Genomic DNA, 19,529 nt, shown 5'->3' with positions numbered 1-19,529 from the left:
TTCCGGGCCCTCATCGCTGCCAGGCCAGTGAACTGTGAGCTCACGAGGGTGGGCCACTGATGCCGTGGCTGTGAGCTTGTGACATCATGCCCAGAGCCCAGCTGGGGTCGCAAGCGCCAGTGGCTGCGAGTGTGTCTTCCCGTGTCATGGCAGAGACGCCTCTCACCACTTTCAGCTGGGAAGGAGGGCATATGGTAAAGTTTGGTCGTGGGGGAGGCAGAGGGTTCCTGCCAGACAGTGCCATGGGGTGCTGCGTCTCAGCCTCCCACAATGTCTGCACACACCTGACCCGCTGGCAAAGGAAACTCTGGGTTCTTCGGGGGCCCTCTCCTGTTGGGAGACGCTCCTGAGGGCCCACAGCCCCAGCATCTCCCATCTCTGGGAGGGAGTGTCTGGGGCCTCTGAGGTCCTTGATAATGGCCTGGATTTTATTAGGCAGTTGTGACTCTTCTTTGACTCAGCAGAACTTTCTCCTCTGCCCCCATCTTGTGCGTTGGAGAGGGGAAGTGTGGGGGTTGCTCCTCTCAAGGAAGCCAGGGTGGGATCTGTCACTCTCCTGCCCTCTGTGACCAGGCAGTAGTTCCTGGATCCTGATTATCAGGATTGAAGGGGGGGCAGCTCTGGTTCCTGAGCGACTCCAGCAAACCATGTCGTGTGCTCTTGGCAGCCAGCCTCGCTGGATACTCTGTCCCCAGGGCTGCGTCAGAGGCTGGCCTGGGGGCTTGGAGTATGTATATTGCTTAGATCCTGGGCTGTGCTGACCTCCGTGCAGCTGCACAAACAAGGATGCGAAGGCTGAGATGGGCAAGAGGCTTAGGGCCCAGATTTAAGGATGCTTCCTCCAGCTTTTTCCCCTGGGAGGAGTGATGCAAGCAAAAGTGTCTCTTTAAGCATGCCATGGGGGGCATGGGGCAATGAGCTCCCAGCGGGGGCTGCAAGGGCACTGCCGCAGGACACATATCTGCCCCTGAGGTGCTGTGCCTTTGGCCCCTCTAGAATGGCTGAAACTAGCGAGATCAGAAAGGAGATGCCCCTTTCCCAGCCAGCTCTGTGTGTTTACTCTGCACAGGACAGTGTGGAGCCAGGCCAAGTGTGCAGTTTCACTTCCAGCCACGGGAGCATGGTGCCATCTCACTTGTGTGTCACCGTGTAGGGGAACTCCTGTCACACTCAGCCAGAGGGTGGGCAGCAGCAGCAACGCAGAAACTGAAGAGGCAGGCGGCATGTGTGCAGAGGGGAAGCTGGGTGGGAGGGGGGACTGATCTGAGGTTCCCCACCCCCCAACCCGTCAGAACATCCTCATGGGAGTGGAAAAATCCTTCATGTCAAGAAGGGATTTCAAACTCCAGGCTCTTTCCCGGCGTTGTTGATAAATCCGGCTGCAGCAGGCCTGGGTTAGTGCCTGGGAGTCGGAAACAGAAACCAGCTGAGACTGACCCAGCTGGTTTTGCCACCCGCCCAGAGCTGGGAAGTACACTGGATTCAGCATTCTTCCTGACCCAGTCATCTCCATGACGCACCAGGCATCAGAACAGTGTCTCCTCTTGACACTTAGGGGGAGGAAACTGGCTTTTATCCATGCCTCTGTGCTGGGGGAGAGCTCATGGAGCTCTTGGGGGTTGTAAACGAGGAGCATTTGTTCCAGGCAGGTCACTGGAAGAAATAATTGGGGAATTGTTCAGTTCCTCCCTTTGAGGCCGTGCAACCAGCTGGTAACATCTGCTGCTGAGCAGGGAAGTGACTTGCCCCGCAGTCCATTGCAGAGCAAGAGCTAGAGCTCAGGTCTCCCAAGTCCAGTCCAGTGCTGTGGCTGCTAGGCAACACTGCCACCCCCGCCTCCCCAGTAACTGACTGCAGCCCCCAGGAGGGACACTTACCCCCATAGAGTGTGAAGCTTTTTGAAGCACTGGGGCCCCAGGGTGAGGGACCAGGCCGGCCTGTGCCATGCATCCTAGTTCCCACCTTCCTGTTGCTGCCCTGCTCTCTGCCCAAGATGGCCCTTATGACTGAGACACGAGTGCCCACCCTGTGCCCCAGGTGCCATATAAGGCTTTAGCTGTCACTGCCACATCTGGGTGTAGAACTGAAGTGCTCCGGAGTGCCAGCAACTCCTGGCCCCTGGGCTTCTCTGCTTCCCTCGGTGCCAGTGGGCTTGGGGAACAGCGCAAACATGGCTTGCGACTGGGCACCATCACCTCCACTGTGGCACCTGGGCATGGCAGCGATGGATGCCCAGAGCAGGGCACAGGGTGGGCAGCCACCAGCGGGAGTGTGATCAGGGCGCTGGGGCTTGGGGAAGGTGGTGTCTGAAGACTTCTGTGCTGGGCATATGCAGGGCAGAATGGAGCGCTGGGCTGGTGCCCCTGAGTCGTGGGTGCTGGGGTCTGTTCTCTGAATGCTAGGGGGAGAGCTGGTGACAGGGTGCCAGTGGTGCCCTCTCTCCTGTGTGTGCATCTGTGCCCCGGGGCAGGGCAGGGGTGTCTGACTGCCAGCCCCCTCCTGCCCCTGGGAAGAGCTGAGTGAGGCCCTCGGGGGCTGCCATCTGTGTCCGCCCCTCCCCCGGCAGTACCAGTCACTGACTCTCTCTGCAATGTCAGGAATGTGCGAACACTGGGAGTGTCTGACCAGTCCTGGAGGAGCCGAGGGCCAGGGGGATCCCCTGGCTGGGCACACCTGTGTGTGTGTGACTCGGCTCACAGACTGTCTCCCCTCTGTATTGCAGCCCCAGCATGGCTCGCTCTGAGGGGCTCCCCACGGGGAATACCTGACCTCGGGGTGCAGTCCCTGCCCGGGGTGCACTGGCTGCAGGTGTTACATGGCATTAAAGGATCCCTTAGCCCTGCTGTGCTGACCGGCCTGGGTGCTGCGCTGCATGGGAAGGTAGGAGCATGGGGCTGGGTGACCCTGTGAATGTGCCCCCTCCATGCCCCCATTGCTTGTGGGGCATTTCCGGTGACGCTAGGGCCCCTGTCCATGCAGTCCCACATCAGCCCTGTATGTGTCCGTGTAACTCCCAGCAACCCCTTGGCCTCCCCTGGAAGTGTGACTACCCACCCCAGGGGTTCTAAGCCCTTCTCCCAGCAGGGGAACAGGGTCTGTCTTGGAGGCTGAGCCGCCAGGCAGCTGAGGACACTCTCGGCTTGGAGCTTGGCACTCGGTGCCTGGTATTCTTGGGGGCGTGCCAGCCCCAGAGGGTGCGGTAGGAGTGGGCATCTGAGGGAGGGAGCCTTGTCGGAGCTGGGGGGGCCCTAGGTTGGGGGGAGGAGAAGAATCCTGTCGGGGCCGCAGCCCTCTCTGTGAGACCTGGCCCCACGTGTGCACCAAGTGGGGCAGAGTGTGTTTGCCATGGGGAGGAGGCATGAAAAGCAGGGTCAGAGTTCCAGGTGCTTTGAGCTGTACCCATTTGTCCCACTGACTGGTGGCAAACGGGGACAGGCTGACACCCATCAGGCCCTGAGTGGCCTGCTGGATTGGCTGGCTGCTGGGTTCTCCTATGCCATGTGGGCCCTCTCTTGACTCAGGCTTTGGCTGCAGTCTGCACCTGCTCGTGGCTTGGATCGCTGCCTCCTTGGCAGAGCTTGGTGGGAGCCCTGTGCTGGCTGGCTGTGAGCTCTGCCCTGTGGCAGGGGCGGCCGGGGGAGAGTGGAGCCGACTGGCTCCGCGCTGTCTCAGCGGCTGTGCCGGTGCTGGATCCCTCCTGTGCTGGCTCAGGGGCAGATGGGAGGGCGAACAGTGTTGATATTGAGGTGCTTTGATCTGAGCTTTGGCCTCGATACCTTCCAGAAACATGCCTGGCCCATGCTTTGCTTGGTGCCAAGTGCTCTAGGGGCAGCCCCAGCCCCAGCCAGACATAGCGCAGCCAGCAATCCGTTCTTGGGCACGTTTACATGGGCCCGGTGCACACGGCGCCCTGCTGGAGCCAGGGTGTGCATATGGCATGTCACTTGGGCTGCCAAGCCTGGAGCGCGGCTCTGGCAAGTCTGGGGCAAGGGCCAGGTCTAGATGGAGGGGTTGGGGGAAGGTGGGAGCCGGTGAGATCACCCATCCTGGGGGTTATTCCCACCCCCACCGAGCTGGCATCAGCTCAGTTGGATAATCATTGGGCATGAGAGGTATGTCCGGGCAGCTGGAGTGAAAGCATATGGCCCAGCTGGCAGGGCCTAGGCAGGGCCAGGGGATGGAGCAGGGTGGAGGTGCAGTGCGTGTGAAGCAGAGCTGAGAGGAGAGGGTCAGCAGGGGTTGCAAGATGGGGATTTTCTGGTTGCATTGTGAGCACCTAGCTGCCCCAGCCCCACTGTGCTCGGTGCTGGACAGACCTGGAGCAGAGGCAGCCACTGCCCTAAAGTGTCAGTGGAGGGGAAGGGGCAGTAAGTGGTACAGCAGGCGGCTGGGGGCAGAGGAGAATGGAGCCCACTGATTGCTGTGATAAGCAGCAGTCCCATCTGGAATGACTTTTGTGGGCATCCTAGCGACATTGGCCAGGCAGCTGGCAGAGGGGGCCCAAGCTTGCGGCGCCCTGACTGAGCTGGGGGTGCATGCTGGAGTGGGGGAGAGAAGGGGAGGGGACCCCCCTTTCCTGGTGCTGGAGGTCTGGGCTGATACGAGCATGGCAGGATCTGCCATGTGAAGGGGCTGCGCGGGGGTAGCAGCAGTATGGCAGAACTCCCAGAAGGCTCTAGCAGCAGCAGGGCAGAGCCCCGGGCATGTGCCAGCAGCGGGCATCTGGCTGGGGCTCACGCCACTGTTCATAGCATCCAGTAACTGGGCTTGGGCCTTGCCTTCCTTCCCGCTCTGGCCCTGGCCTGGGGAAGGAGCGCACGGTGGGAAGGGCTGCTGGCTCCCTGGGCAGCCCAGAGCCCCTTGCTGCAGTGCTGGCATGTGGCTGCCCCGCTGGGCAGGCAGAACTGGAATGGCTCTGTCCACTGGCTCCAGGCGCCAGACGGAGCCTCCTGGGGTAGAGGAATGGCTGCGGGGGGGTGTGGGGCATTGCTCTGGGCAGTGGAGAAGGGGTGGGCAGAAGAGAGGGGACTGGCTGTGCCCCATTGTGCTCTGCGGGAGCAGGGGGTGGGTTCATGCCACCCCAGCCCAGAACTGTGCAGCTGGCTGTGCTGTGGGCATGATGGGCTGCCAGCAGCCTATCAGTGGGAGCCATGCTGCTGTCGTGGCCCCTGGAGGAGGAGATGGGTCTGGAGCCAGACCCACCCCATGCCCAGACCCCCGTCCCTGCAGCTTGGGACGTAAATAACCGCGGGCGGCAGCAGCCTGGCTCACTCTGCCGTGAGCTGTTTAAACGGCCTCCAGAGGTAATCTGGGGCCCTGCAGGTGAGCCGGCCTGCTTGGGATTACAGCTCCTCCTTAATGAGCTTAATTGGGCCAGCGTTGCCCCAGATACTGGAGGGGGCTGGCGCTGCGCTGGAGAATGGACCAGGCAGTTGGGCTGTGTTAGCAGCCTGCCCGGGCTGGGCATCGGGGACCCGTCCTGCCCGGCTCTGCTCGCCGGTGGGAGCACTGGCAGTTAACCCTTCAGCGCTGCGTGGCAATGCTCCCACGATAGCAGGCAGCCGGGGTCCCTAACTACCGGGCCAGGGCCCTCCATCTGGGGGAACGACCGACCGTGCAGCGGGGTCAGGCAGGCTAGCCCAGAGAACGCTGGGCCAAGCCAACAGCTGGGGCGGGGCTGGTTCTGTGTGAGCAGCTGTGGTGAATACAGGGCGCTGCAGTCAGAGTGGGGTGCCCAATGCAGCATGGTGGTGCTGGCATCCCAGGGCAGGGATGGGGCTGAATCCAGCTTCCTGCGGATGCTCTGAGCTCACTGTTCAGGCAGCCCCTTGGGATGTCTTTGCATAGGTGTTGCTGTCAGAGAGGCTGAGCCCAGGGAGAGCACCCCGCTGGCAGCAGTGTGCCAGGTGTGCTGAGGACCCGCCCCCATGCCAGGCCGGCCCCAGTGGCTGGCCCCATCAGTGGCTGGAGGGTTGGCACTGCCATATCGCACCTGCTGCTGCATGGGGGCAGTGTCTTGGGTAGCTGACACCCCCATGCCTTCCTCCCAGTTGGCACTGTGCCCACGCACCCAGCTGCTTGGCTGCCCCCCAGGCAAGAGGACTAAAGAGAGGAGGAAATGCTGCATAAGCCAATTAGGGAGCCAAGAAGCCCTGAGCACCGCCCCCTCAGCGCATTATCCCTGCCCCATCTGTTCAGCCCCTCTGCTGCTGGAGCCTTGGCCTTCCCTGCACAGCTGCGTGAGCAGGCGGGCGCCCAGGAGAGGAAGCTGTGCCCCCTCCTGGAGGAGATCTGGCAGCCTTCCCCTCCAGGCTGCGGCTGCTTTGGCTCCTCCTCCGCCCTGTGGCTGTTCGGGGTCGGTTTGGACACCCACCTGCATGGAGTCGTTTGGGGGTGAAAGGGGCCGTCGGTGCCAGCAGCTTCTAGACAAACAGGAATCTCATGGCAAGACCCAGCTCCGCCAGGCTCTGGCCACAGCCACGCTGCCCTTCGGGGCTTGTCTTCCTCCTTGCGGCTCCCTCTGGGGCTCCTTGCTTTGCTATCTGGTGAGGTGAGTGTGAGCTGCCCTCCCCTGTGCCTTCCCCCATGGCCTTGGGGAAGCTGGGCTGCCCAGCAGACACCGCGACCTGGGCACTACCATGCCATGGGGTGAGCCAGGGCCTTGTTCACTGGCAGGAGTGAGTGTCCCCTCTCCTGGGCACTGACATGGCGAGCAGAGTGTCCACCTCCACCAAACCCTAGGGCTCCTGCTGGAGGCAGCAGGGCTGCGTGTGGGACCCTGCTGGAGGGTGGCTGCTAAGCCAGCCCCTGGCCTCCTGGAACGTGGGCTTGAGGGGCCTGTGAGATGCAGGCTCCTGCTTGGACTCGCTAAGGTGATTCTGAGCTGCTGTAACAGACAATAGACTCTCGCAGTCACTCCTCAGCTGGGCAGTGGCTGCCAGTGGGAGTCCTGGCTCCGGTTCGGTTCAGTATCTTCACAGATGATTTGGATTAGGGCATCGAAAGCACACTCCCAACGCCTGCGGGCCAGGAGGGGGTGCCTTTGGAGGGCAGGATTAAATTCAGAATGAGCTGGACAAAGTGGAGAGATGGTCTGACATCAACAGGACAAATGCAGAGTGCTCCACTGAGGAAGGACCAAGCAGTTGCACACATACAGAGTGGGAAGTGACTGCCTAGGAAGGAGCACTGCAGAGAGGGATCTGGGGTTATGGTGGTTAACAAACTGAATAGGAATCACCAACGTACTATTGCAAAAAAACCAAATGTCATTCTGGGATAGATCCCCATCCACAACTGCTGTCAGCCGATATCTCCAGTGGTGATGGGCCACTAGCTGGGGAGGGCTCTGAGTTACTACAGGGAATTCTTTCCCGGTATCTGCCTGATGGGTCTCACCCACATGCTTGGTGTCTAACTGATCGCTGTATTTGGGGGAGGGAAGGAATTTTCCCCGGATCAGATTGGCAGAGACCCTGGGATATTCTTCGTCTTCCTCTGCAGCATGGGGCACGGGTCACTCGCTGGGTTGAACTAGAGCAGTAGTTTTCCTCCTTTTTTCATTTGCGAACCCCTACAAAATGTTGAATGGAGGTGCAGACCCCTTTGTGAAAAAGCCACCCCCCCAAGCGATGTAAGTTATACCTACCCAAGCGCCAGTGTGCACAGCACTATATCAGGGTGAGAAGCGCTCCCACCAACAGGGCTACCACCAGAGCGTCTTCACTACCAGCTGTAGTGATTCTAGTGTGGACTAGCCCTATGAGTGCTGTACAGCAAGACACGAGGAGTAATTCTTCCACTCCGCTCACACTGAGAAGGCTTCAGCTGGAGCCCTGAGTCCAGTTCTGGGCACCACACCTCGGAAGGACATGGACAAACTGGAGAAAGTCCAGAGAAAAGCAACAAAATTGATCAAAGGTCTAGAGAACATGACTTGTGAGGGGAGATTGAAGCAATTGGGTTTGTTGAATCTGGAGAAGAGAAGACTGAGGGCGGACGTGGGTACAAGGTTGTTATAAAGAGGAAGGTGATAAATTCTCCTTAACCACTGACGACAGGACAAGAAGCCGCGGGCTCGAATTGCAGCGGGTGCTTTAACTTGGACATCAGGAGGAATGTCCCACCTGTCAGGGTGGTTAAGCACGGGGGGAATTTCCGAGGGAGGCTGTGGAATCCCCATCACCGGAGGTTTTTAAGGACAGGTTGGACAAACCCCTCTCAGGGCTGGTCTAGGTAACATGTAGTCCTGCCTCAGTGCAGGGGCCTGGCCTAGGTGGCCTATCGAGGTGCTTCCAGGCCTATGTCTGTGTAACTGTACGCACTGTGCCTTGGACCATGGCAGCTCCTGGAGCCATGGTGGGGTCTGGGTTCGGTGACCGCCTGGGCAGTGCGGGCACATCAGTGTGGCGGAGGGGCTGTGCCCAAGTTACTCAAGGCCCTGAGCAGTTCTCCGGGGTGTGGACTGCGCGCTCTGCGCATTGCCCCTGCGTAGCCCTGCTGATGGGCAGGAGGAGGCTGTGCCAAGGTCTTCTGCTGTGGCCTGATATTTTCACCTTCTCTCTGGCATCCGCTCCCAGTGGCCAGCCCATGTCTTCGCAGACCCCAGGGAAGGCAGATGGCTCCCCAGAGGGCCGCTCCTTCAGTGTGGCCGTGTGTCTGCTGTGAATACGGCCGTGTGGCCAGCCAGCCCTCGTGCAATCTGCAGGTTGGCCACATCTGCCTTGTCCTGATGGTTAGTGGGTGGCCTGAGCCATGCTGAGTTCCATCAATGGCTGTTAGCCAAAATGACCAGGGATGCATCCCGTGCTCTGGGTATCTCTAGCCTCTGACTGACAGCGCCTGGGAATGGGTGACAGGGGATGGATCACTTGATGATTCCCTATTCTGTTCATTCCCAGTAAAACACCTGGCATTGGCCACTATCAGAAGACAGGATATTGGGTTAGATCAGGGGTAGGCAACCTGCCCGGGGCCTGTCCACTGGTCTGGGGGGCTCTGCATTTTAATTTAATTTTAGATGAAGCTTCTTAAACATTTAAAAAATCTTATTTACTTTACATACAACAATAGTTTAGTTATATATTATAGACTTCTAGAAAGAGACCTTCTAAAAACATTAAAATGTATTATCGGCACGCGAAACCTGAAATTAGAGTGACTAAATTAAGACTCGGCACAGCACTTCTGAAAGGTTGCCGACCCCTGGGCTAGATGGACATTGGTCTGACCCAGTGTGGCCGTTTTAGGTCTGTGTGATCCCCTAAAGACTCGAGGTCCTCCAGCCCCTCTGGGATTACCTGGCTGTGGCTAGATCTGGCACCATCCCCCCTATACACACCTTGGGAGGTGCTGGGCATGGATCATTGCATTGGGAGTAGATATGGCTCCATGGCCAGCCTGGGGCAGCAGGGAGGCACCAAAGGGGTTGGGAGCACATGTTCCCTTCCCATCCCTGTCAGGGGATGGCGGAGAGCCGCTGGCTGGTGCCATGTCGCAGAGCTAGGCGGGGGCTTGGGTTGTTCCCTGGGAATTAAGAGCCAGACAGACCCCATTGACACAGTTGGCTAAGCCAGTGGCATAGGCCCTCATGGCTCCATCTTTGCAGCACTGGGGGAGGCTGCTGTAGGAGGGTGCATGCGCTTGTGAGTTGCGGGGCTGCCCCGGTGAGGGAGGGGGCAGGGGGAAAGTTTGCAGGGAGGGGTAGCTGGAGTGAGAGGCAGTGGGCTGGAGAGAGCTCTGAGCAGTGTGGGGAGCAGGAGGGGGCAGTAGCAGTGCAGAGCACATGTCCTTTGTCAGAGCAAAGTGGGTCAATATCCTCTCCCCCTCTTTACCTGGGGGAAACTGAGTCACAGTGTGGTCAGGGATGGGCTCCTAGCCACTGGTACATACCTCTTCCCAGGAACTGGCTATCTGTGGAATATGCAGCACCCTAGCAGGACTTGGGGGGCAGCCCTGGGGGTCAGCTGTGCAGAGAATGCTGGGCCCTCCCTATGCAGTGTTCCTCAGGCAGGCCTGGCCTTTGGGCCGGGAAGCCAGCTGCCTCACTCCCTTTCCTTCCCCAGAGTGGCTCCTGGGGGCTTTCCAGCTGCAGGGTGGGTTGGGGACTTTCCAGCAGGCTCTGCTGTCCTGGGGCTTCCTTCCTGGCGGCTAGCGCAGAAGGCGGGGGCCTTAGCGGATTGCGGGGACTGGGAGCTGGCAATGCTGCCCCGACGTGGCGCCTGGATTGCCTGGGCTCTGCTATCTCCCAGCAGAGCGCCCCCGAAAATGCTCCCGTGTCTGCCCAGCGCTGCCCTGGTGCCTGCTGCATCCGCAGAGACCTGGCTGAGTGCAGGCCCGTGGGGTGATACATCCACCTGCCCAAGTAGGGGCAGCCAGCTTCCACCCCAGGCTTGAGGGGATTATGGTTACGATGCCATGTGCCCCCAGCTGCAGGGCGTGGGGAGCTGTGGGGCCACGTAGCACCCCCTGCAGGGAGTAGCATGCTTTGCTAAGGGGCGGGCTGTGATTCCCTGGGGGAGGGATCTTTGGGGCACGGGAGCAGTGTCTCAGGGAATGATGGGGGGTTGCTTGCAGCCCCTGCCAGTCGGCTGAGGCCTGTGCTGGGCAGGGCTCCTGGGCTGGGCTGTCCTCGGGCCGGGAAGCTGGGCTCTGGGAAGGCTTGGCGCGCCTGGGACAATGAGTGTTTCCTGCTGTCTAGGGCCTTTAGCTCACCCCCCTCCCCAATGCCTGTCCTTCCCGGCACTGACAGTGGAGGGGTTCCCCATCTAGGGCCCTGCCTCCTGCCCTGCCACATGCTCTGTTCTGCTGGTGCCTGGCTGGTTCCAGAGGGAGTGCGGGTGGCTGGGATGCGGGGAGTTGCTTGGCCCATGGGTCAGCGGATAGGGCAGGGGCAGCACCAGGGCACCAGTCTCCAGGGGCAGCCAGGAGTTGTGGTGGGTCCCAGAGCCGTGTGCCACACACACTCTGCTCCCAGGCAGCCTGCTGGAGCTCTGGGCCCAGTTCTCAGATCAGCATCTGGCCCCATTGCTTGGGGTGATGGCCCTGGAGCCCTGCTGCCTGGCATGTGATGCCGCTCTGGAAGGCCTGGCTCACACCAGCCTGGCATGACAGCAGTGCCAGGGAAGGACGGGGCGTAGAGCTGGCAGGGCCCAGCCAGCGGCATTGGGAGAGCGGGACTCCATGCTGGAGCTTGAGTCGAGGTGGCCCCTCTCCCTGCCACGGCCCCAGGAGCCTGAGTCTTCCTGTGCCAGCCCAGCACACCCAGCTGTCCCCCGTCCTCACCATGTTGTTTCCTTCCCCCGCAGGGAGGCCCTCCAGGTCGCACTCCACCATGTCGCTCTCTGTGCGTCCCCAGCGGCGCGCCCTTGCGGCCAGGATCAATAGGAGCCAATCCTTTGCCGGTGTGAACTCCATCCAGGACAAGGCCTTCAGGTAGGGCCCGGGAGCTGGCTCCTGCTGGCAGGGGCAGGGCATCGGGCAGCCTGAGCGTGTGCTGGGGTGCCCCTCCCCTGACACTAACCCGCTTAGCAGGGATCTCCGCGGCACCTCGCACAGGGGACTCACGGCATTAGATGCAAGAAAGGGGCAGAGAATCCAGACTCCCAGTCCCCTGCTCCATCGATGCATCACACTGACTCCTGGTCTCCGTCGGCTCCCTTCATAGTCTGTGGCGGGGACGTTCCTGGAGCCTGACTGGGCAGCGCCCGGCCGGCGCATCCTCTGGGAGAATCGGGTGGTTGCCGAGCAGCTGGGCAATGCTCTGGCTTGGGACCTGATCCACCCACCGTTGCTGTGCGAGATGGGCACAGCGTCCCTGTAGCCCGGGGTGCCGGGGAGTGGCTTACGGGGCGGTGGGGGGTTATGGGGTCATCCAGCAGCCCTTCAGACCGAGCTGTGCTCCCCCAGCTCAGATGTTCGGCTCCGAGTCCCCATCTGCCCCCAGCCCTTGCCTACAGCGATCCTCCCACTCCTCATTGTGCAGCCTGCTTTGGGCCAAGCGGCTGCTCCCCAGAGGTGACTGCAGTAGAGGGGTGCTCTGGGTCCCTCGCTTGGCAGTGCGGTGGGGTCCTGGAGCCTGAGGGGGGCCCATAGGAATGTGTGGTGTTCTGCTTGGCTCCAGCTTGGGGAGCTCACCAGACGCTGGCTTTGCTCCCCGCGCTGCTGAGAATGGGAAGTGGTCCTGGGGCATTGTCCATGGATCCAGAGGGCTGCAGGGCTCGGTGCTCCTGGAGCTGGCTGTCCCAGGGCCCTTGCAGTGTGGAGAGGCACGGAGCCACCTGCCGCTCCCCTGAGATGTAGCCTGTTGGCAAGTCATGTCATGACTGGGCCGATGGGCAGCAGCCTCCCCAGGCTGGGAGAGCCATTCCTGCCCAGGGTGCTGCGGGCTCCGGCATTGCTCCAGCTACTCCCCCTGGCCGCAAAGCACCTGGGCATCAGTAAAGGCAGCTGGAGCCTGAAGCCAGCCTGGAGCCCCTGCTGCTGGAGGAGCTGCCCTCGGGGCCAGCACTACCAGAGGCCATGGCTGCACTAGGTGGCTGGGCAGTATATCGGGGGAGGGGAGGCGTGTGCAGGGCAGGTTGTTGGCCAGAGGGAGGCAGTGCCTTAGATTTGGTAAACCCCTTTGGACACCCCACTTTCTGTTCCCAACAGGTCAGTTGGGAGGGTGCTCCCCTCCAGGTGATCTGACCCCCAGTTTTCCCTCAAAACCTGATCCACAGGAGAGGGATCTGGCACTTTAAATGCAGACTTTTCACCCTTCTTCTGGGAAAGATCCTCCCTACCCCTCTTCGGTCCTCCCTCACCTTCAGTCTGGGCTTTCCACTCTGGGCTCCCTTCTGGGTCAAACACTCCTGTGTCCCCCAGAAGGGAAGGTGACCCTGGTCCAGCTGCGGGCTTACAGCTACCAGCTATGACAAACTCTTCACTGGCCAGCAAAATTCCCCCTCTTTCACTCAGGTTGGGCTTGCTTCCAGCTACAGAGTCCTTGGGGTCTGTTCCCACCGCAGCTGTCACCAGGATCCCAACTTCCACCTTCGGGACACGTCTCTGTGCATCCCAGGGCAGGCCCTGCCCCCTGCTGCAAGGTGGTGCATTCCCCTCCCTTGGGGAGGTGATTATGGGACAGGAGCTGGCTTTGTCCAGCCCCTCCCTCTTGAACTTTCCTTGAGCCCCGGGGCTACAGAAACTGGCTATGACCACCCCTGCCCCCAAAGCTGCATTCTTTACTGCTACAGAGGAATCTGAGGGTTTGGCTACACTTGCAGGTGTGCAGCGCTGGGAGTTAAAGCTGTCTTCGTACAGCTGTGTAGAGAAAGCGCTGCAGTGTGGCCACCTTTGCAGCGGCATTGGGAGTGGTGCATTATGGGCAGCTATCCCAGCTCTCAAGCGGCTGCAACATGCTTTTCAAAAGAGGCGGGTGGGGGTGGAGTGTGACAGGGAGCGTGGGGGAGAAAGAGAGAGTGGATTTTTGGAGCCGACACTGTGTCAGCAGCTGCCTTGCAAGTTCCGACCACTTCCCCCACCCCTCTCTCATTCACTCTTAAATGCAAATAGCCTTCAGACCAGATAAGCAGCTGCTCCGAGGGACTCCCTGCCCCCCACCCCGCCGTGCTGTTTCTCTCCTCAAGCAAACACTAGCTGTGGACATTCCCTGCCTGCCTCTGCTCGAGCAAACAGGAGCTGTGTTTGTTTTTTAGATAAGCAGCTCCCAGAGCCCCAGTTCACAACAAAACAAAGAAAGTTCTTTAGTTAAAAGCATTATGGGAAAATTCCAGAGGTCAGTTACAGCGTAGTAAGGTTAATCGCTGTGTACACTGGCACTCCAGCGCTGCAGCACCAGCGCTGTTCTCTTTATTCCTCTCGTCCATGTGAAGTACAACCAGCGCTGTAGCCAGGGAGATACAGCGCTGTATGTGCCTTGCCAGTGTGGACGGGGAGTAAGTTGCAGCGCTGTAAAGCCACTACCGGCGCTGCAACTCTCCAGTGTAGCCAAGGCCTAAGAGACACTCTCCTATTCCCCCAGCAGTCCCTGTGACTTCACCCCCACCTCTGGGGCTGTTAGCACAAGTTTCCGTCTCACTGCTAACCAGCCCTGGGCCAGATTCTGCCACATTAAAGAAATCATTCCCCAGTAGAAATGGTGCAAAATTGTGTGCCGCCATTGCAACAGTCAGTTCAGCCTGCAAATGACTAGTTTGCATGTGTACTTTAGCTAAAGGTGCAAGAACCTTGTAACCCCCGACCAGCTCTAATTCTGCCATTTCCCTGGCAACAAATCCTTCTCCTGGATCGGGTCCCTCCAGGGAAATTTCAGCCCCCATATCTCTTAATCCAAGAAGCACGTTCCCATTCACTTAACGGCATGCATCTGCTCACTGCTTACTTGGGTAGAAGCAAGTTTTACAAATCTTGTGTGGAAAGAGGTCGCAGCCTGGCTCTGAGAAGCAGCAGCTTCATGTGTTACTTGCTGCCTGCTCCCACTCAGCAAGGGACACTTATTCCTCAGGTGCTCAGTGGACTTACAACGATAGCACCTCTTGGGCTCCTCTGCTTGCACAGGAAATTTGGGATGAGTAACAGGAGAATGGGGAGGTGAACGTCCAGCCTCCTTTTTCCCAGGGGTAAACTGGTGATTCCGCTTTCCTCCAACCCTGTACCCCTCTGCCAGTGGTTTATGTTTAGCTGCAGTTTGTGCTTGCTCATAAGAATCTGCAAACCCAGCTAATCCACCCACTGCATCCACCTTTTTGTCCCACTGTCATGGTATAATTCCCCACTCTGAACCTTAGCGTCCAAAAGATGGGGTACCAGCATGAATTCCTCTAAGCTCAATTACCAGCTTAGTACCCGTAGCGCTGCCACTAACCAGGAATTCCAGTGCCTGGTACACTCTGGTCTCCCCTAAAACCTTGCCTGGGGACCCCCAAGACCCAGACCCTCTGTATCTTAACACAAGGAAAGTAAACCCTTTCCCTCACCGTTGCCTCTCCAAGGCTTCCCCTCCCTGGGTTACCCTGGAAGATCACTGTGATTCAAACTCCTTGAATCTTAAAACAGAGAGGAAAATTCACCTTCCCCCCTCCTTCTCTCTTCCCCTCCCAGATTCTCCCTGAGAGAGAAAGTAATCCTAACACAGAGAGAAATTAACCTTTCTCTCCCCCTTTTCTCCTTTCTCCCCACCAATTCCCTGGTGGATCCAGACCCAGTCCCCTGGGGTCACACCAGAATAAAAAAAACAATCAGGTTCTTAAACAAGAAAAGCTTTTAATTTAAGAAAGAAAAAACAGTAAAAATTATCTTTGTAAATTTAAGATGGAATATGTTACAGGGTCTTTCAGCTATAGACACTGGGAATACCCTCCCAGCCTAAGTAAACAAGTACAAATTAAAATATTTTTAGCAAAATACCAATTTGAACTCTTCCCAGCCAAATACACATTTGCAAATAAAGAAAACCACCATAAGCCTAACTCGCCTTATCCCCTAGTACTCACTATTTTAAATCTATAAGAACCTGTATCAGGGAGATTGGAGAGAAACCTGATTGCATGTCTGGTCACTCTCAGAACGCAGAGAGAACAACAACCAAACACTAACAGCACGCACAAAAACTTCCCTCCCTCAAGATTTGAAAGTATCCTGTCCCCTGATTGGTCCTCTGGTCGGGTGACAGCCAGACTCACTGAACTTGTTAACCCTTTACAGGCAAAAGAGACATGAAGTACTTCTGTTCTATTAACTCTTAACTATCCGTTTATGACACCCACAAATACTGTTTTACATCATCACTGCACATATTCAGGAATTGTTCCTGAGTAACCAAATCACACGTTTCTTCCAAGCTTGTAATGCCTTTGCTCCTCACCCACTTATCTACCAAATCTCTCATTTCATTTACATAAGCCAGATTACTCAATCCAGAACCCCTCTTAAGACTCCTGATTTTAACCCTGTAGGTTTCAGGTGTAACCTGAAACTGTTTCAAAACCAGTTCCTTAAATTTACCATAGTTTGAAGCATCTCAATAGGTATCTTATTGAATATGTCCAGAGCTCTGCCAGTCAATTTTGCTATCAGTGTGGTCATCTTGTGATCTTCAGGGATGGCATGGAGGGTGCACAGTCTCTCGAAGGTGATGAAATATTTGGCAATAACGCTGGATTCATCATACTATAATAATAAAAAATCATAATTGGAGCTATACCTATCTCCTAGAACTGGAAAGGACCTTGAAAGGTCATTGAGTCCAGCCCCCTGCCTTCAATAGCAGGACCAAGTACTGATTTTTGCCCCAGATCCCCTAAGTGGCCCCTTCAAGGATTCAACTCACAACTCTGGGTTTAGCAGGCTGTGACGAAGTGGGAATGTTCTTAATGTTTTCTCTGAATACCATGTTGGTGCCTCAGTGTCCCCTAGGCAGTTCTTAAGTATCTAGGTGGTGGAATAAGGGTGCGTGATTGCTGCAGAGCAAAGGGCCAGTGCACCTCAATGCCTGACACTCTGTCTCCTAGCAACTGATGGCCTGGGCCCCTCCACTGCAAAGGTGCCAGCTGAAGGTGTTGGAGACAAAGAGATCAGGTGACCTCCTGGCCTGGGAAAGGAACTGAACAGAGAGGAGGGGCTGGAGGGGGTTGTTAGTCTGGACCTGGCTGGGGAGGAGTGTAGTGCAGAGTTGGGGGTCTGGCTCACTGCACCCCAGAATGGACCCGGCCAAGGGGTCCGGTTTGCGGTACCTACAAGCTCTGTTTTAGACCCTGTTCCTGTCATCGAATAAACCTCTGTGTTACTGGCTGGCTAAGAGTCATATCTGACTGCCAAGTGGGGGTGCAGGACCCTGTGGCTTCCCCAGGACCCCGCCGGGTCGGGCTCGCTGTGGGAAGCGCACGGAGGGGCAGAGGATGCTGAATGCTCTAAGGTCAGACCCAGGAGGTGAAGACGTGTGAGCTTCTTGCCCTGAAAACAGTCTGCTCTGAGGTAGAGGAGGCTCCCCAAAGTCCTGTCTGGCTTGGTGGGGAGCTGTTCCGGAGCATCGCCCAGGGACTCCATGACACAGGCCCATGCTCAAACCACTGAGCTATCCCTCCTCCTCCACTGAGTTATCCCTAGTTGCTCCCATTTGTGGATTTTTGGGGAAGTGGAGCCAGCAGGTAGAGGGTTTTGTCTCTTCGACTCCATTACAGTCAGTTCATGCCTCTGGGCCTCCCTAGCTCTCTTGTGGGCAGCTTCCTCCCTCTCCATCAGTCTTTTATGTTAGTTTTTTTTCTCTTTTGCTTCCAGTCTAGCCAGCTCTAGTTTAGTTGCTACTTCACTGATACTCATTTTCCTGCTTTCTTGTGTTGGACCACCCGCTGCAGTTCACGGAAAGTGGGATGCACTCAGCTCAGGGGATTCTTAGTTAACAGAGACTTGCCCAGTGCCCAGTGTTCAGCCTTTCTGGGCAATTTGCATCTTGTGTAGTTCTAGCTTCTTCTGATCTTCACTCTTACTTATTTTGCTTCCTTTTCTGTCCCTACTTCCCTTACCCGAAATAAGCAAACAGAAAACAACAAACCAGTAACCACTTTGTCTATTCTTCAGCCACCACACCTAAAACTCACTAAAATCACTACCAGCACCTAAGCAATCAGCTGTGCACAGACCCTGCTAGACTACGCCACTGTGACGGGTTGGATCACAGAAACCCTCTTGGGAGCCGCCACCTGATGTGCCAAGACTACTTCTATCCCTGCTTTCCCTGCCAGCTTGGGACTCCAGCACCCTGTCTTGCTGAGCCAGACACGCCCGTCTGCTCCAGCACAGACCCAGGGTCTGAACCATGTGCCCCAAAGCTGCAGGCTTAACCTGAAAGCAGTTTACAGAAGTGTTCCTGTCTTTAACACTCAGATGCGCAACTCCCAATGGGGTGTAAACCCCAAATAAAACCGTTTTACCCTGTATAAAGCTTATGCAGGGTAAACTCATAAATTGTTTGCCCTCTATAACACTGAGAGAGCTATGCACAGCTGTTTGTCCTCCCCCCCAGGTATTAATCATGTACTCTGGGTTAATTAATAAGTAAAAAGTGATTTTATTAAATACAGAAAGTAGGATTTAAGTGGTTCCAAGTAGTAACCGACTGAACAAAGTTACCAAGTAAAATAAAATAGAACATGCAAGTCTATGTTTAAGAAAACTGAATACAGATATAACCTCACCAGTTCCACTAAGCTTCCTTTTACAGACTAGTCTCCTTCTAGTCTGGATCCAGCAATCACTCACACCCCCTGTGGTTACTGCCCTTTGTTCCAGTTCCTTTCAGGTTTCCTTGGGGGAGGAGAGGCTCTCTCTTTAGCCGGTTGAAGACAAAATGGAGGCGTCTCCCACAGGCTTAAATAGACTTTCCCTTGTGGGGGGAGACCCCCTCCTCTCTCCTATGCAAAGCTCCAAGATGGAGTTTTGGAGTTACATGGGCAAGTCACATGTTCATGCATGACAGAGTTTCTTACCAGCCAGGCCACATTCCTGGGAAAGCTCTGATGTGGACTGGAGTCTTCGAGTTCATTGTTGGCTTAAGTGGTTCTTGATTGGGCACTTAATTTGCACATTCCTTTCTCGACAGAAATCAAGCAAGTACACAGCCAATATTCCTAACTTCAAGTACAACAATGACACATGCATACAAATAGGAGGAATAGATTCCAGTAGATCAGTTTACAGAGAGGTGTTACATTGCATATGTAGCATAAAACATGTTCTAGTTATGCCATAATTCCCTTCATCAGCAAGTTCCATAAAGCCTTATGGGGGGCACCGTCATGCCGCTGTTGTACGGGAGGCTGGTTCGGAGAGCAGGTTGGATGCGCTCGCAGTGTCCGTGTTGCTGAGGAGACGTGCTGAGCGTTCTGCACCAGCTGGAGTTTCCCAAGCGCTGAAGGTTTCGTGCCCAGGTGTGTGTCAGTCCAGCTGAGAGGTGATGAGGGCGTGAATAACAGGCTTGTGGAGGTAATAGAGAGAGGTACTCGCAGATGCTGCTATGGGAGAGCTCAACATAGGCAAGGAACCAGGGGCTCTCATAAGCTACAGACTGAACTAACCAATTGTGGGTGTGTATCTTCAGGCAAAGGAGAGTGCACCGTGGCTGGGAATGCTCTGCTCTGCCCACCAGCATCGCCCCTGTCTTCCACCAGCTGGTTTTTATCCACAGGCGGCTCTCACCCCAGCACTGGGCCGTCTGGTGTGTGTGTGTTGGGGGCGGGGGGGGCAGGACAGGCAGAGCCGTGTGTCACCTGCGTGTTTCTGGCACTACAGGGTGCCTGTGCGGCTCACCTAGGGCTGCATGTAGCTGCTGAAGGGGACTGGAGAGAGCACTGGTCCTTGTGGGGCTCCACGCGTCAGGGATCTGTGGGGGAGGTGCAGGCTCTCATCACTGGGTGCGTCCCTCCAGGAAGGACACAAACCTTTGTAGAGCGCTGCCCTTCCCCCGCCACTTCTCTCAGGTGACAGCAGGATCTCCTGGGTGGCAGTGTCCAATGCTGCAGAGAGGTCCTGGA

General features: G+C 57.0%; 1 protein-coding gene across 9 annotated transcripts in view; it reads left to right on the top strand.

The window, feature by feature from the left end:
- RIPOR1 (RHO family interacting cell polarization regulator 1) overlaps window positions 1-19,529 on the top strand; it is a 121,562-nt gene that overhangs the window by 77,363 nt on the left and 24,670 nt on the right. For 8 of the 9 annotated variants that reach the window (XM_030581186.1, XM_030581183.1, XM_030581188.1 and 5 more), the window contains one exon: window positions 11,307-11,433. In XM_030581186.1, the coding sequence (XP_030437046.1) occupies window positions 11,333-11,433 (101 nt within the window). In that variant the 5' untranslated portion in view covers window positions 11,307-11,332. Of the gene's footprint in view, window positions 1-6,326; window positions 6,551-11,306; window positions 11,434-19,529 lie in introns of those variants that run through there. The other variant, XM_030581190.1, reaches the window with a different exon arrangement.

The sequence above is a fragment of the Gopherus evgoodei genome, chromosome 12 (genome assembly GCF_007399415.2).
Source record: "Gopherus evgoodei ecotype Sinaloan lineage chromosome 12, rGopEvg1_v1.p, whole genome shotgun sequence".
In the NCBI taxonomy this organism is placed as follows: domain Eukaryota; kingdom Metazoa; phylum Chordata; order Testudines; family Testudinidae; genus Gopherus; species Gopherus evgoodei.
This window is presented reverse-complemented; position numbering and strand designations above follow the sequence as displayed.